The sequence below is a fragment of the Oryza brachyantha genome, chromosome 1, assembly GCF_000231095.2.
Source record: "Oryza brachyantha chromosome 1, ObraRS2, whole genome shotgun sequence".
Taxonomy (NCBI): Eukaryota; Viridiplantae; Streptophyta; class Magnoliopsida; order Poales; family Poaceae; genus Oryza; species Oryza brachyantha.
Genome location: NC_023163.2, coordinates 18557066 through 18571124, shown reverse-complemented (window position 1 = coordinate 18571124; position 14059 = coordinate 18557066). Strand labels below are relative to the sequence as shown.

General features: G+C 44.9%; 1 protein-coding gene across 1 annotated transcript; it reads right to left on the bottom strand.

The window, feature by feature from the left end:
• Window positions 1–9806: 9806 nt before the first annotated feature.
• Window positions 9807–11517, bottom strand: LOC102716356 (heat stress transcription factor C-1a-like). The gene is made up of 2 exons (XM_006644327.3): window positions 11112–11517; window positions 9807–11004 (listed from the first exon to the last, which is right to left on the bottom strand). Exons 1-2 carry the CDS (start codon window positions 11355–11357, stop codon window positions 10279–10281), a joined length of 972 nt encoding a protein of 323 aa, XP_006644390.1. The 5' UTR covers window positions 11358–11517; the 3' UTR covers window positions 9807–10278.
• Between the last annotated feature and the right edge of the window lie 2542 nt (window positions 11518–14059).

Here is a 14059-nt window from a genome sequence, read left to right as displayed (position 1 = left end):
TGCTTGTGTTGGCTTGTCTCGACTCCAAGTCAGTGCTTTTTTTGGCCCCGTTGTCCCTATTGGTGATAGTTTTGTATATAGAACCTGAACCTTCAAGCCTTATAGGTGTCGGTTCTATAACCGACACCAATGAGTTATTGGTGCTACCTGTAGGGTGCTGGTTGGGAAACCAACACCTATGAGAGGTTTCCAACTGGGCACCGATAGGGGTTTCTACAGCGGTGTATCTCATTCCTAGTAATTACTACCTCTTTACACAAAAGTTGAAAGAACATGTTATCAATCAACTGAAGTGGTGGACATTTGGTCGAAACAAGCAATTCGGTCTTTTGAGAAATTTTGGTTACCCAAAACAAAGGATCATATTACATCAAAGCTGCACTCAAGATCGATAAGTTTAATCTCGATCTCGGTTATGACTGAAAAATTCAGGAGTTGCAAAAATATCACAAATCACCCATACATTTTAGATGTTAAATTACAATTAATAAATCTTAGCTAAGGAGTGGAGGTTCCACCACCATGGCACAATCCACATGTGGTTGTCATAGGATTGGAGGAGTTGGAGGTTGTCAACGCAATGACCATCGATGTTAGCAATGCTACCCACGGCCTACCCCCACACCTTGTGACTTGTGCCACCAGACATTCGAAGGCATGTGAGAAAAATGGAGATGATGGTAGCTCACTGTTGCCTAGTGCGGCAATGCCCATGGTGCACCCTCTCACCGCACATCGCTAGACATTGACCGGTACGGTAGGGCAACATAAAGAAAAGACAGGCATCGGTAGATCAACATGAGGACCTCCAGTAGTCGTGGCGTGGTGTGAGGACCGAGGGGGAAGTACAAGGCTGCTGCAATGGTGACACATCTATGTGGAGGCGCGATGCAAGAAGGTTGTAATTGTTATCTTGAGGTGGAGCTCCACATGGAGGAAGCGGTAGCCGAGTGTGGCGCCGCTACAAGCTGTGGGTTGTGATGATGAAGTAGGGGGAGAATTAGGGTTTTCTCTTGTTGGATCTGATCGGGTTCTATTGGCTAGCTAGGGGAATTTGTGTTTTTCCTAATTCAGTCAATTCGGTTACCCATGAGCACGAGTGATAACCCTATTTTTTAGTCTCGGTCCCAATATTTTCCGTTTGATCTTTTTCTACACATCCTAACTGAGAAACGAGCAAAGAAAACTGATATAAGCCAGGGACATAATATTGCTATGTACTATATAATTTTGTATTTTTTCGTTTGATGTTTGTTAACACCAAAATTTGGTAAATTTTCTTATTGAATTCGGATAAGAAAGGCGCAATCACTAATGGAAATTTTTATCTAGAACAGTTTGAATTTAACAGGGAATCGTGAAGACAAAGGCATGGCGGCATAAATCTATCTATTAATTAGAGTTAGTTTAGGATTTTTGCTTTATCTTTAAAAGAGTTATAGTCCAATCGAGACTTGTTTGTTTTCTTTTATCTATTAGGAAATGTGTGTCGTAATAAATATAGAGTTTGTTATTTCTTTTTATCTATTAGGAGTCGTGTGTCATGTTTGACATGAACTATTATCCACCCAAGGGTATAAATATATATATCCGGGGTCATTGTAAATTATCTACATCATAATTAGATCAATTACTCTCGGCGCATCGCCACCCTCTTCATCGAGGTTTCAACACTGGCGGAACTTGGCACTTGACGCTGGGCTGCATCGTATCGATCTCCGGCGGAGAGGTAAGACCTACGTTCTGCCGGCCAAGGTAATCGTATCGGCTAGATTAGAATTGTCTCAGTTCAGTCCAAGCTTCTAATTTGGCTACGCGATTGCTAGTTATCGTATCAGTTTCGGCTTAGGTTACTTTTGTATCTTGAGTTGATATGGTTGACCACTTTGAGCGATCTATGTTGGTTTGATATTTACTATTTGACATATTCAATCTAATACTGTCTCCATTCGGTCCGATCTAGTAAATCACGTTTATCATATGGTTTATATCAGATCAATGTATTTTGCTCATTGTTTTATCGGAGTACCAGCCAATAAGTTATCAGTCATCGGCTCATCGGTTTGATAGCGATCTAGATCTGTTTAGTATCTATCCTGACATTGCTAGGCGTAATATTGAACTGTCTTGGTTTGGTCCCGATCTTCTATGATTATTTTTAGCAATCTGGGCGAGATATTTTATAGATTTTGGTCATTTGTCAGTCATTTATAGCCGATGATCTTTGTCGATCTACGTATTTATTATATTTACATCAATAGAGTAGCCGATTGCATTACTTTATTATTTTTATACCAATTGGCTTGATTCATTTAGATCGATAACTATTTTATGTTGCATCGGCTTGTGAGGATTACATGCAAGTTGGTTTAGCCGATCGCAACAAAATGCTCATTATTTATTTATTTATGATTCAAGTATATTTGTATCGGATTCTCAGCCGATCCAAACTTCCAACAGCCGATTGCTCGGCCTATCGGCTAAGCGCTATTATACCAACGTCCGATCGGCTGGATATTTAGTTACCTATCGGCCCGATAGACGATCGGCTTGTTTGACTGTTTATCTTGTCAGTTACGGGATCAAACTGATTGGTACTCCCGCGCACCTTCGGAGAATTTAGGTCCTGCACTGGAGCTGTCTGAGAAGTAACTCCCAAGCCTTCATGTGTGACACGGCAACGTTCACATTTTAACGTCAACAACAATGTTGATTATTGGATTTATATTTGATTGTTCATCTTATCTTGTAATAAGTCATGTCTAAAAGTATTTTGTAATAAATTAGATCATAACAAAATAATTGATAATTATGTAAATTTTTTAATAAGATAAATGATTAAATATGTACTGAAAATTCAATCCTACCGTGGATCAATAAAATATACTTGGTCCCCTGTGATAGAATAATCGATCGATCGGTGCCCCATAAGCCATAATGTGCGTCCAATATCCTGCACACAGTATGCCATGCGGCGTACTGCAAGTCTGCAAGGGAACACATACCATGCGTGCACACGTGCAAGGGAGGGTAAGTTGGCTGTTCTTCGCATGCATGCATGCACGAATTCGAATGCATATGCTGCTGTTGAATGTTGATACACCGGATCACACATATACAAGAAACCATGATGTCTACACATTAAACTTTATGTGTTCCCCACTCATCAAAATGTTAACTAAATATCAATCATGTAATATGAAAAGTTATTGGCAATTTTATTGCAATAATAGCCTACTATTTACAAAATTTTACCAAATAATTTTTTTGTGAATATATATACACACATCCACATTCACAATCAGTGATTTGTCTGACTTTAAATGGATTATAGTGATCCTAGGGATTTCTTGTCAGTCTTTGGCTCACATGTTTCACATGTGTAACTGCTTATAAGCGAAAATTTAAGCTTTAAAACTTAATTTTAGACTTGATGTTATGGTTTTCATTATGCTTTATTTTACAACTTTTGTTTTTAAGTTGTTATATGGATATGTAGAAAAGGTTTACTCGTATATTTTTTTATTGGTAGAAACATGGTTGCATTTTTTCTTCCAAAAAGCGAAACAATGGCACGTTTATCTCTTTAAGGCTGTTAAAGTACGTATTCACGGTTATGTGTGGTATGAAGAGCAATCAACGAATTCCGGCGAAATAGAATCTATCTACACGTGACCAAATTTTCCTGCTCATCAGATTATCTCTGTTCTTCTTTGTTCTAAACAGGAAAGCATCAACAAAATTTCCCTTCCATATAGATCGTTGTGGCATGAACTAAATTCTGCACTCTTCATCGACGACATTTTTAACAATTTTGCTGACTTTCTGAACAACTATAGCTATAAATATATTTGAGTATATGAATCAAACATATATATATATATATATATATATATATATATATATATATCAATCCCAATATATTTTTACTATATAAAGGTTGCTAGTGGTGACAGTGAATACTGCCACCACACACCACCACATTGGCTGACATGTGGGCTATTATTGTCAGGACATCCCCACTGACGGTGTGTATGCTCAGGTTGACGGTGTGTATGCTCAGGTGCTTGCTTTCACACCTAGCCGCCACTTCTTCACCACCGCTCCTTTCCCCGCACCGCCGGTGATTCCTCCACCACTGCTCTCACTGTATAGTTGTTGCCTCTCCTAACCGACGCCACGCCCATCACATACCTAACCAGTGTAGCCACCCCCGGCGACAACCTCCTTTCACTCGCCCGTCACATGCCCTAGTTACCTCCCACCCAGGCGCGTGTACCTCACATCTAGCAGCACCACCAGTGACGGACCGTAGATCCAGTGGCTGTCGCGGCGCTATACCATCCTCGGAACCGCTCCTTGTAAGGGTCATTGGGGAGGAGGAGCGTGTGGATCGATGCATTCGTGTGCGGCGAGGAGACGCCTGCTGGTATGGCAACGTGCTGGTCGCCGTGGCGGGGGAGTGGGGGTCGGTCTCGCGGCGTGGGCTCCTTCCTCACGGCGTTGGGCCACTGCTTGTCGATGCAGGCCATGTGGACATGGTTAGCGCGGCAGGGGAGGCATGCCATGACACCGAGGAAGATGGTGTTGGGGAGGCCCGCTATCCTCCTCCGGCGGCGGCGGAGGAGGAGCATCCTGCCGGCTGCTGCTACGCCATGCCGGCGCTATGTTGCTTCGGGAATTTGATGGGTGGAGCTGACCTGCTTTACCAGACCAGAGCAAGCGAGAGGAATAAGAGGCCAGCTTCTTCTCTGATTTTTGTTTTGTGAATTTGATTTGAGATTTGAGAAGTTAGATAGTAACAGGGGAAAAAGTAAAAGACACTGGTATCTTAACGAGGTGAACCGAAACTTGATGGCATTGTAAAGTTACTATTCTAATTAGTCTATTAATTAGTTAATCTACATGGCACATAATTGATTAAGATTGATTGCATATTTGCATCTATGTGTACAAATATGAATAGCTATTAGGAGATAGATAGTTAATTAAGTAGAAGTGTTGCAGTGCACAAGTAATATATTTTTTGTCTTTGTTTAGTATGTTGATTTGTATAAACTATGTTCTAGAAATTAATGTGCTCTATAAATTGATGCTCTGTTAGAGTTCAGTTTACAGTCTAAAAATGCTGTTATGTTTGTTGAACATGTAATTAAACATTTGCAGGCTGAAAAGTTAGCTATAAAGTACAATGCAGGTTTGGACACCTTCACCATCAGTTTTCCATTATCAGATTTCTTCTGGATTGTATAATTCGTTTATAGGGCCTCATGCTTCAAGATCTACTCACTTGTTTGTTGCAACATGTTATAATAGTTTAAAATACATCTGATGGACAAGGTTTTAGGGTTCTTGCGAATACATAAACACACAAATTACACTAAAAAACACAGTATTTCAAAAGACATGTCAGAGGAAGACCAAGTAAACAACAATAATAATAAAGAGCGAACTGAACTGCAAGAGGAGGTTATTCAGCATTTTGATACGGCAAAGACGAACTTCGTTTGCCACATCTACAAATATAATTGAGTAATGATCGATAAAAATTTGCCATGCTAATGGCATTATGATCAGCAGCCTTCGACCTCACTTCACATATGCATGTGAATCCCAACATTTGCAGCACGGATATATTCCATATTTCCTCATAATTAAATCAAGCTCTTTGATTACAAATGCATGCAGATGCCATGTACATATACTTAGGAATAATAAATGAAATCAACAATAATATTGGTATGAAATAGTACTTGTATGAAATATAGGTATCCCGCTGCAACGCATGGGTACTTTAGGCCGTTTGACGGCGGCACGCTCACCCTCAGGCAAACGCGTGCGTTGGCGAAGTGTCGTGCGATGGCACCGCCGCGCCTTGTCATGCCATCCGAGCACCGACGAGAGGAAGGGAAAGTGGAAAGGGGACGGGTGCGGGCCAGCTGGAGTACAGCACCGGCGTCGCTCGCCAGAGAGAGGGGAGGGAGCAAAGCGAGCTATGGTTAGGGTTTTGGCACTCACGGCGACTGTGATTCGGGTTTTGTCGCCCCGAACTCGACGGCCAGCTGTCGAGTCACCACCCGGCCGATCGGACAGCTAAGAGCGCGCGCGGGGCGATGAATATGCGGCTCATGCCCAGCTTGTGGCCTGGGTGCGCGAATGAGGTCACGCGTGTGAAGGAGGCATGGGCTGACACTAAAAAATTCTATTTTAAGTCTTTGTCAAAAATCACATATACAAATTTACCTTGTCAAAAATCTTAAGTTACCTTTTGCGTAAGTCTTAAACCATAAATTCATAGGGCCATAGGCACATGATAAATTCTTTTATTAAAATCCCATTGCAACGCGCAGACATTCAGCTAGTATTACATAATGTTCCCATCCCGCTATCGTTTGGCACGCCCCAAATCAGGCATATACCACACGTACGTTTGTAACTTGTCACCACATATATTCAGGCACATATATACCAAACGGCGAGATCGATTACATTGGAGAGCATGCATGCTGTCCTTTAGGCTATAGCAACCTTAGACAGTTCCAATGGTATATTAATGATTGTTTCTATTTTTATTAAATAGTTTGTCATATAATAAAAAATGATAACATGACAACGTAATTAATAAAGAAAGAGATGGAAAAACTTAGAAATGATTTTCTCATAAAGAAACTAAGTCTTTTTTCACCCAATACACCAAGAAACCATGAATTCATCACTGGGAAGAAACCTCTAGTTTCTACTAGACATGTGTCTTGGTGGAACAATATAGAGTTAGAAGAGAAAAGGAGAAAACAATTACTCAAAAACACCACTATTTTAAAAAATAATTTCTATATATGATTTCTCAGCTTTTTTTCTTTGGACTATCGGTAGCAGCTATGGTGGTATAGATAACATAATTTATGTTACGTGACATGGTGGGCCCCGCACCGGCTAACATGCAATTGAATGCGCAGCAGTTCCCTCTCTCAAGTTGGCTAGCCAGAGATCCGCCTGCGTGCATGAGCCCCCAGGCAATCCTACAGTGGCACGTCGCGCCTGTGCACGCGCTGCCTTTGGCTTTCCTCTCACATGCTCGAGCTGGAGGTAGATCAGTACATGTCGCCCTTGCCCTGGATATACTCTGTGCATACTCCTAGTGGCATACCATTTGGCGTGCATTAACTAAGCACATCTCTCTACTTCAAATTTAATTTATTTTAAACGTTTTATTACAAATACTTAACCATATTACATGTATAATATAATTATATTTTTTGGTTTTTTTATTAATGGTACACACTGCTTCCTCGAGAATATGTTATTGAATATATATTTAATCGTTTATTTTATTTAAAAGTTTTATTAAACATATAAAATTATAAGTCATACTTAAAAGTTTATTGAATAATAAGTTAAATCAAAACAAAATAATAATTATTTATATTTTTAAATAAGACGGATGATCAACCAGGCGAAACAATACGAAGGAAATACTACTAATCCATTCATTAACTTCAATCAATCCCTCGTGCGCGCGCCGTGAATATTAATGCATTTGCATGCGAGTTATTAGCTGGTCAAAACATTAGTTAGACGTCGCGATTGATAGTACTTGTGATATGGTTTTTAACTTTACTGTCACGCGGCTTGACAGTGTAGCAGCTGCTCGAATCACCTTACCTGTCGTCGCGCAGGTTGGACGATGCGGTTCACAGTAACCGTAGCAGTATCTGCATATGCATACACGGCCCCTCTCACCCCTTTCAGGATGGCGTGATCGAGGTGGGCTCCTACGGTCGCCAACGTAACACAGTACACCGAGACATGCATATACTATACACAATTTCGTGGCGATTCACAGTAAACACACAAAGTCATCTGGTGCGTGCCTGACGGTGACCTGCTAACTGGGGGCCGCCTGCTGAATATAGCCGGGCCCACGTTTACTTCTTCGATCGACTAGCTAATACTACCATCGTTTCATATTGTAAGACTTTTTAGTTTTGTCTAAATTTATCAATTGATAAATATATATAATTTATATATATGTCTAGATTCATTTGTATTCTTATAAATCTATATAAAGCTAGAAAATCTTATATTGTGAAACGGGGGAAGTAGCTAGCTATCAAAATAGTCTCAAACGAGGGAGTCAAAACAATTAAAGGGATGTGCTCATCCATCCAAATTCAATTCGGTCATTATTCATCCGATCTTATACGTAGTACTACAGCCACTTGCGTCGTCGTACAGTGACATGACATCGATCACTCCCATTCCCATATATACACACTCAATGATAAAAAATCATTATATATCTCGTTTCATCATGGCAATTACACACCGTAGTATTTATACACTTCAATTCCTTGGAATACGAAATATATACAGAGCGTCAGTGTCTCGGTATACCTGACTATATAGAGACCATAATATTACTAGACCATCCCCAGCAGTTTATCTAAATTTGTTTATCTATATCTTTATTTAGATGATCATCTAAAATAGTTTAGTCATTCATATTTTTTTTACTTTAACAGATAATCCATATATGATACTATTATTATCCATATCTCTTTAAAGATAGAGAGAAAACATTTAAATATAGAGTTTCTCCTCCTAATATAAATGACATAGAAAAATAGAGGATTGGATAAAAGTTGTACTAAAACTCAATTTTTACTCTTTATCCTCTATTTTAAGGATGAATGATAGAACGGATATATGATCCCTACGAGCCATCTGCTGCTAGATTGGCAGGCTACATATATATTCCGACCGTGGGGAACATGGACCATATCATGTCACGTGGGCGTGGTGGATAGAGAACCGGCTAGTGGCCATGGCCATCGCGCTACGTTCTATGGTACCGTACCAGCTTATAGCTTTATCTAGTCATTAACCGTACGCCCATACACACACACACACACACACACACATATATATATATATATATATATATATCATCTCTCACTGCTAGCTCAGCCAGTAGCTAGATAGCACGCGTACAACTCGATCGATCGATCGATCAAGCTGGCGGACAGCCAAATCTTTGTAAATACTTTCCCTCCCGTCGTTTCGATCGATCGATCTACGCGACTACTGCGGCTGCCGGCAGGTTGGAATCCTGCAAAGCAACTACTAGCTAGATTACTACAATTTATCATATCAATCAGAGTGTCACACCTTGCGCGCCACCGAACTTAACAGCTAGCTGGGGGGCAGGACCAGCCTAGTGGGGGTAATTAAACAAAGATTTCGCGATGCTTAGCCACAATTAAGCCACGATCGACGAGGGTCCCAGCTCAAACTAAAGTACAGTAGTCAAGTACCTGCAAGCTCCTATCCCCGCATCTCCGCGGGATTGCGTAACTAAGAAGTGGACTCGACTCGATCGAAGGCGCGGCGCCACCGAGAGCGACGGGGGGAGGGAGAGGAGAGATCACAGGAAAATCACGTCAAAAATCGGCAAAAATAGTTGGGCACGCGCGCCGCGCGCCCTCTCGTGAGCTCTAAGAGCCTCTTGATCGGTTCTTCTTCTTCCGATCGATCCCGTAGGCCGTAGCTAGCTTCCACATCGACGTCCAAATCCAAAACTTTAATTAACATCATCACTACCGAGAATGCTAATGGAAGCGGACACCTGGACCATTAAACAACACATCGGTCACGGTGATCGTCACCACCCCTAGCTTCCTATTGGATGTGCAGTGGGCCCCGGATAAATTAAAGCGTCGAAAGCAAAAGCCACTTCTCACAAAGTCACAAACTACTCCATAGACTAAAGTTGGAGTCAGGGTAGATGGGGCAATCACAGGTGGCCAAGTGCACGTTTCCGGCAAGTATTATACAGAAGGTGCAACAAGATTATAGATAGATTTAACCACTTTGATGATCCCTACAAGCTTGGAGGACAAGAACAAATGTCCACGCGTCCACCTAATGAAAACACTACTCCTACTTACTAATAATAGTAGGACGACTAACTAATTAGCAGCTAGCGCCCAAAAAAAATACTAATTAACACGTACAACTATCGTTTGATGCGTTGTGCATACGTACAGCAATTAAGGTTGTCGCATTACACCATCGTCTGCAATCTAATCTGTACCCTGTAAGAATAATCAGATCAAAACATACCGATCGATGCTGGTATTACTGCATGCATTGCACTAGAACTAACATCATTTTTAACCTTTTGTTTTTGCATGTGTGTGTACGTAGGAGTGACTGAATTAGGAAGTGCATGGTGGAAATGGAAGAATTACTACGCGTGCATGGGCATGATTCGGCAAGTTAGAAGAAAGCCTGACCAAGTAGGCAGAATGGGAAGGGCGGCTCCACCTTGGCCTCACCGTCCGTCAAGCCCATCACGCCGCCGCCCCCGAGCTCAGGCACTTTCTGTACGCCGCAGCTAGCTGTGGGCGGCTCCAAGGATGGGAGCATCGTCATGGGCTTGATCTGATGCTCCGTCGTCCATTGCCAGGTGCCCTCCATGGCAGCAGCGCCGGCAAGTGCCAGGAGCGGCTGCTGTGGTGGCGGCGGCGCAGGCGGGAGGGGAGAGACGGTTGGTTCGTGGGGAGGGAGGTGCTTGCGCCGGCGCTTCCTCTCCGCAACCTGCTCGAGGAGGTGGCCCGTGACGGCGTTCGGGTCGTCAGCGAGCTTGGCCAGGAAGGACATGAGCTGGTCGGGACGCCGCTCCGTCGCCTGCAGCCGTTGGCTCATCCGCGCCAGGTCCTCCCCGATGGCCGTCTGCTTGTGCCGCAGCCTCTGCACCTCCTCGAACAGCGCGGCCTCGTTGGCCAACACGTCTTCCGCCGCCGCCTCCTCCCCAAACATTCCCATGTTGGACGCCGCATGCTGCTCGCCGGCGCCGTTGAAGCCGCCGAAAGAGCAGGACGCGCCGCCGCCCTGATCGCCTCGCTTCTTGCGGCGCGCGATGCGCGAGAGCAGGTGCGTCTGGCCCCGCAGGAACGACTCGTGCGCGAACTCCCACCGATCAGGGTGAACCTTCCGGAACCCCTGCATCGATCACATGACAAGAAGATAAGAAAAAACACCGTTAATGGTCAGGGCCGCCGGCGATCGAATCGGACCCAGCGATGGCACACGTATTGTAGCATACTGACATAGGTGTTGAGCTGGCGGACGAAGCTGGAGAAGTTGCCGTGCTTGAAGAAGCAGGGGAGGAGGAGCTGCGAGAAGGCGGCGGGGTCGACGATGACGAAGCTGTTGTTCTCCCTCCCCCACCGGACGAGCGCGTCCGTCCGCGGGTCGCACACCATCTGGTACGTCTTCGCCACGAACGGCGCCGTCTGCTGCTGCCCGTCGCCCCCGATCAGCCCCAGCGCGAGCTCCGTGTGCAGCCCGTCCATTTCTCTCTGCCCCCTCCGCGCCGGCGCGCCACCGCCTCACTATACTGAGAGCGCTTAGGCTAGCTAGCTGCACGTCAAATCGCTCAAAAGCACAGAGCAGTTCCGCTCGCGGTTAATCCTAGCTCGCTAATTATGCGTGACAGGACATGACCGACCTAGAGTAAACTAGTGGTGAGCCGCTGGGGCGCGCGCGCTGGGGGGGGGGGGGGGGCCTCTTCATATAGAAGTCTCCGGGAGGCCGGAGCGCGACAAGTGTCGGGCTCCTGACCCTTCCCCCTGTGGGCGTACGTCGCCATCGCGTGAGATTTGAGGCGATGGCACGAAACAGTGCCGCCTTTTGGACCAACAGCGTGATCCGGCACCGGCAAAGCGGGGGCGTGCGTGCGTGCGTGCCTCCCGATCTAACCCCAACTAACCACGCCCCTAATCTAGTAGCCGGATCCGTCATATCGCGCCAGGATATACTCAGTTTGGCTCGATCTCTCTTTGACTCCAACGTACTATGTGTTGGCACTTGGCACTACTTGTGAGTGGATTTGCGAAAACCTGCGCTATGGCAATGCACGTCACCGCGCGCATGCAACGCTATAGTAGGTAGCAAGCACGCGCCACCGGGAAGGCGCCGGCGTTTGGTCGTGGCAAGATGGTGCGCGTACGTGCACGGCGGATTAGCTCATTTCTGCGAACCGATGGGTCATGGATGGGATCCGATTAAGGGAGGGGCCGGGGTCTCGTGGCCTACATGGGGATTGGATTGATTGGTTGGTTGGAGAATCGTGGTAAAGAAGTGCTCCTAATACTATAGTGCACTGTGCTAGCTAGGCCCTACGTGTGCTCTCTTCGAAAATATCTTGTCTCCTTGAAGGCTCAGAATATGTTGAAGGGTTGCAATATGGGTGGGGATAGGTCATGCCTCCTTGCCTGGGTCCCCAAACAGCTGAACGGCTGCTCCCCATTTCCGAAATTGGGGGTGTTCTTTTCCATGCCTATTTAGGAATACTCGCTCTTATCGACAACTTCCTCTGCAGCATAACAGTAGTACTGCTTTTTAACCATTTTTGAGAGGATTGGGATTGGTGTTGAAAATTGTTGTTATTGGTTGAAACGACTAAACATGTGGAAAAACTTAAGTACAGGATAAATGTAATTAGCTGAGGTGAGAAGTAGATAAAGAAATTCTATACAAATATTGAATTAATGAGATTGTCAGTGATACGTAGGGGTGGATAACGAGCCAGCTCGGCTCGGCTCGGCTCGGCTCAGTCTGGCTCGTTAAGATAACAAGCTGGCTCGGCTCGTTATCGTAACGAGCTAAAAACCTAGCTCGGCTCGGCTCGTTATAAAGCTCGAGCTGGCTCGTTAGGCTCGCGAGCCGTGCATGAAAAATTAACTTAAACAATTTTTCAATAGATTTTATAAGTAAATTTTCAGTTCAAACATGTAAGTCATATGAAATTGTATCCAAATATTAAAGTTTGAACCAACAAATCACATGGCGAACCTATAGAGTATTGAACGTATGCTTTTCGGGGTGGAATCAATGAATGCCGGCGAATCGTGTATCTTTGGTCTAGCTCGTTAGGCTCGCGAGAAGCTCACGAGCCAGCTCGAGCTGGCTCGTAATCTCTAACGAGCTAAAATGTTAGCTCGGCTCGTTAGAAAAATGAAACGAGCCGAGCCGAGTTTGTCACGAGTCGAGCGAGCTAACGAGTCACGAGCTTTCTGTCCACCCCTAGTGATATGGGCCCGGGTACGCCGTATGAAGGGAACATGCCGTCCAACATATTATCATGTTCTTTTCGACGAAGGCAAGGTCAAAGCTAATACATTGCAAACCTTGACCTACAGTCTTTGCTACACGGAAGGAGCCGTCCTTGAGCTATGTGGCCCACCCCGTGAGGGTCGGGCTTGAGACCAAAAAGGCTGCCACCTTCTCATACCAGGGGTCGGGACGCATGACCCTCCGTCCTCTCGCCCCACATGCCAGAGAACATGTGGCGTAGGAGGCGCCCAGCACAGGACGCTCTACAGCCACATTTAATGGTGCTCTGTCACATGCAGGGCACCAAATTGAATGTGGCGTGCCTGAGACACGGTAAGTCATCCAATGGGACCGACGGATGTGACGGCAGACCGAGGATATGTCAGAGCCTGCATGCCCCTTCCCCTGGCAGGGGATGTGATCTGTGTCAGCCTTATCTCATCGACCATTAATGGGAGGCTTCTTTGTCTTTCCCTCCGGAGAGAGTAGGCACTCCATATTCGAGGCTCATCATCATCACCGCCGCTCCGTGGAGTCGAAGAAACCAGAAGTCTTCAGCATTAAATGATGAAGTGACGTGGACCTCTTTGCCCACGTTGCAAACGGGACATGGCCCACTCCGAGAAAAGGTGTGCGTCGTCGCCGCACGCCCCTAGATCTGATGGGCATTAATTGTCCATAAAATATTTGTTTTCTCTATCATTATCGTTAGAGGATGGGTGTAGGCACTTGTAGGTGCCCTTTACAGTATAAAAGGTGGCCCTTGCCTATGTAAAGAAAAGAGCACTCTCCAGTACATAACCAACAGACGCTCAGCGCACTTCGTCGCTGAGCTCGGCTAGGGTGTAATTCCTTGCGCCCCAAGCAACCACTCACAATAGTAGGGTATTAGTCTTCTCAGCGGCCCAAACATGTATACTTCTTCTGTGTTCTTGTTGCA

Excerpts from the sequence above, each read along its gene's own strand:
- LOC102716356 (XM_006644327.3), bottom strand. The coding sequence starts at position 11,357 with ATGGACGGGCTGCACACGGAGCTCGCGCTGGGGCTGATCGGGGGCGAC. Across the intron at positions 11,005-11,111 it reads TCCGCCAGCTCAACACCTAT|GGGTTCCGGAAGGTTCACCC; the intron begins GTCAGTATGCTA and ends TGATCGATGCAG.